The 2,500-nt window shown below is 37.5% G+C and overlaps 2 protein-coding genes across 5 annotated transcripts in view; one reads left to right on the top strand and one right to left on the bottom strand.

The window, feature by feature from the left end:
* Positions 1–114, bottom strand: part of LOC137968122 (UBX domain-containing protein 4-like) — a 28,543-nt gene extending 28,429 nt beyond the window's left edge. For all 4 annotated transcript variants that reach the window (XM_068814744.1, XM_068814746.1, XM_068814745.1 and 1 more), the window contains exon 1: positions 1–114. This exon is cut by the window's left edge and continues 8 nt beyond it. In XM_068814744.1, coding sequence (XP_068670845.1) covers positions 1–74 — 74 coding nt within the window. In that variant the 5' untranslated portion in view covers positions 75–114.
* Positions 115–331: 217 nt separating this feature from the next.
* Positions 332–2,500, top strand: part of LOC137967990 (probable transcriptional regulatory protein Aasi_0624) — an 8,773-nt gene continuing 6,604 nt past the window's right edge. The window contains exons 1-2 of the mRNA XM_068814605.1: positions 332–587; positions 1,891–2,003. Of these exons, the coding sequence (XP_068670706.1) occupies positions 362–587; positions 1,891–2,003 (339 nt within the window). The 5' untranslated portion in view covers positions 332–361. The remainder of the gene's footprint in view (positions 588–1,890; positions 2,004–2,500) is intronic.

Raw genomic sequence — 2,500 nt, forward strand, 5'->3', positions numbered from 1 at the left:
TAAACTATAAATATCAATCCTTTCTTCCTTGACTCAACAATAGCTTCAGGAATACTTCCCTTAAACCACAGCATACTGTCTCAGTTTGTGAACTACAAGAACGTGTCGTTTCAGAGAAATAAATACTTGGTAACCGGGCTATGAATGTTGCTCTTAGGGGAGGGGTAGTGCTTGACGTCAATTTGTAACAATCCTTGAGGCTTTTTCAGACGTACGTGTAATTGGTCTTTTTCTTTAGAAATCGATAACGATTGAGAAGCTCAGTTTGTAACCATTCTGAAAGCATAGAAGAAAATTTCAGCAAAATGACTTAATTCAAGTCTCTCGTGCCCACCCCCGTAGAATTATAACGTCAGCCATCATGGCGGCCACAGTGGCCAGAAAATCGTGTCTTATGATTAACGGGTTTCAAGCCGTTGTTGCTAAATGCTGCTGTCCTTCTACCTCACTCAATGCTTTAAGAATGCAATTAAGGTATGCAGGTCACAGTAAATGGCAAAATATTCGATTTAAGAAGGCTCACATTGACTTCGCACGAAGCAAGGAGTTTGGAAAACTGTCCGTGGAAATCATCTCAGCTGTCAGAGGTCAGACTGGACAAGATAAGCTTAATGTTAGGAAACTTATATCTTTATTCATCAATTCAACCCCTACAGTTTCCTTACCATGACATCTGGCGTTTCCCATGAATGAAACTTGTCACAAATTATTTTGATGGGGTAAATGGTACCATATAGATGAAACAACCCAAACCTCCAGGGAAAAAATTCCGTGGGAGCAAGGGTAACACAGAGTCCTCCTACCCCCATCCCCTGCCCCTCACCCCTGGAATAGTCCTTCCAAATTTGGAAGACATCACTGTGTTTACATTTCCAGCAACCACACATTGTATTCTCTAATATCAAATGAGAGACAGATATCTGTTCACAAGCTTTCTTTCTGTTCAAATACAGCTGTATGACAGTCCCCAGAATAATTTAACCTTTTGTTTTGGTAGCCACAAAAGGTCTACAGGTGTGACATCAATTATGGCAAATTAGTTAATAATATGACCATACACTCCATACATAAGCCTTGGTATCATATATTATCAGACTTAAAAAGAACTATTTGAAATTAAGCTAATTAAAACAATCTGATCTAGCCCTTATCACTGCGAAAACCTTGTTAGGTTGACAAGTCAAGAAATCTAAATTATTTTTAGATTTTATTCGTCTCGAGTTATTGTACTCCTCTCGTTACTCAACGTTTTGGTTGTGATGACAGTTCAAGAGATTTGTTTTTCTTTTCTTTTGCGGGCTCATAATTTTCCACATCTAGGACTACCATTCAGTTGTATTGCCCAGGATTTCCAGCTCTGATTCTGTCGTTATCCATTGCTGCAATGGATAACTATTAAGTACTTGTACATGTAAGTTAGAAAGTTACATGTTCAATAATAAGCTCCACATACCCTTCCTATGTACTTGAATGTACACTTTCAATAATCTACAGGTTATTGACTATAATACCCATGCTCACATGTGGCCCTGTACAGTGCAGTGATTCAATCTCACTGATGGCCTTAATGTAGGTCTAATTCCCACTCTGGTCTCTATCGTTGTATGGGTATAATTTTAGAAAATTAATGGTAATGGTCATTATGCAGGGCTAATGAACATCAGCACTTCATTGGTGGATACCACTAACTTATTCTTAAGTGCAATTCAAGATGCAGCAGCTAGGAAGGTCAATATTGAAACAACCCATTGATACAGTACAGTGACAAGAAAATTTTTCTTTTTCTCTTTCATTAATAATTATTATTTAATTATAATTATTATTGAAAGAGGGGACCTGACCAATTATTTTTTGGTTTAATTTTGTTTTGTCTATTCACTTGAATGCCAGAGTCTGGGGCAGATATAAGATTCAATCCACGTTTGGAAAAACTCATTGAAAGAGCTCGATCAATAAGCATGCCGAAAGAGAAGATTGAAAGTGCAATCAAGTCTGGAGCTGGGGTAAGCTCTTTTCTGGTACTAATATTTTATTGTCAATGTGCTTCTATACTTTTGTAGCCTCTTGATTATTTCTGTACTTAAAAAAGTAGCGACACAAAATTCCCTGAACTCCGAGTGCAATAAAGAGTTTAAAAAGTGGAACATTCCGTTCAGTTCAACCAAACTTCATCAGCTACAATACAATTATGCGAATGTTAACTTAAAGATTGAAGGGTTATATCATGTTGATTTAGCTCTCAAGGGGACTAAAATCACATCAGAGATGTTAGCTATTTCAAGACCATTGTCTCTACTCAAAGATGGATTTCATGACTGAATCTCTTGATCAAGTCTCTTACAGTATGTGACACTTGAACTTGTTACTTTCTGTGGACAGAACTATGTAACCATTTAAAATTCACCCATCTCACAACCCTTCCTGTTTATCAACACTGGAGGACATTAAGGAACCCAGTTACACTGTTGTGAAGAGTTAGGGGGAGATCCTTGGTTTTGGT

The sequence above is a fragment of the Montipora foliosa genome, chromosome 8 (genome assembly GCF_036669935.1).
Source record: "Montipora foliosa isolate CH-2021 chromosome 8, ASM3666993v2, whole genome shotgun sequence".
In the NCBI taxonomy this organism is placed as follows: Eukaryota; Metazoa; Cnidaria; class Anthozoa; order Scleractinia; family Acroporidae; genus Montipora; species Montipora foliosa.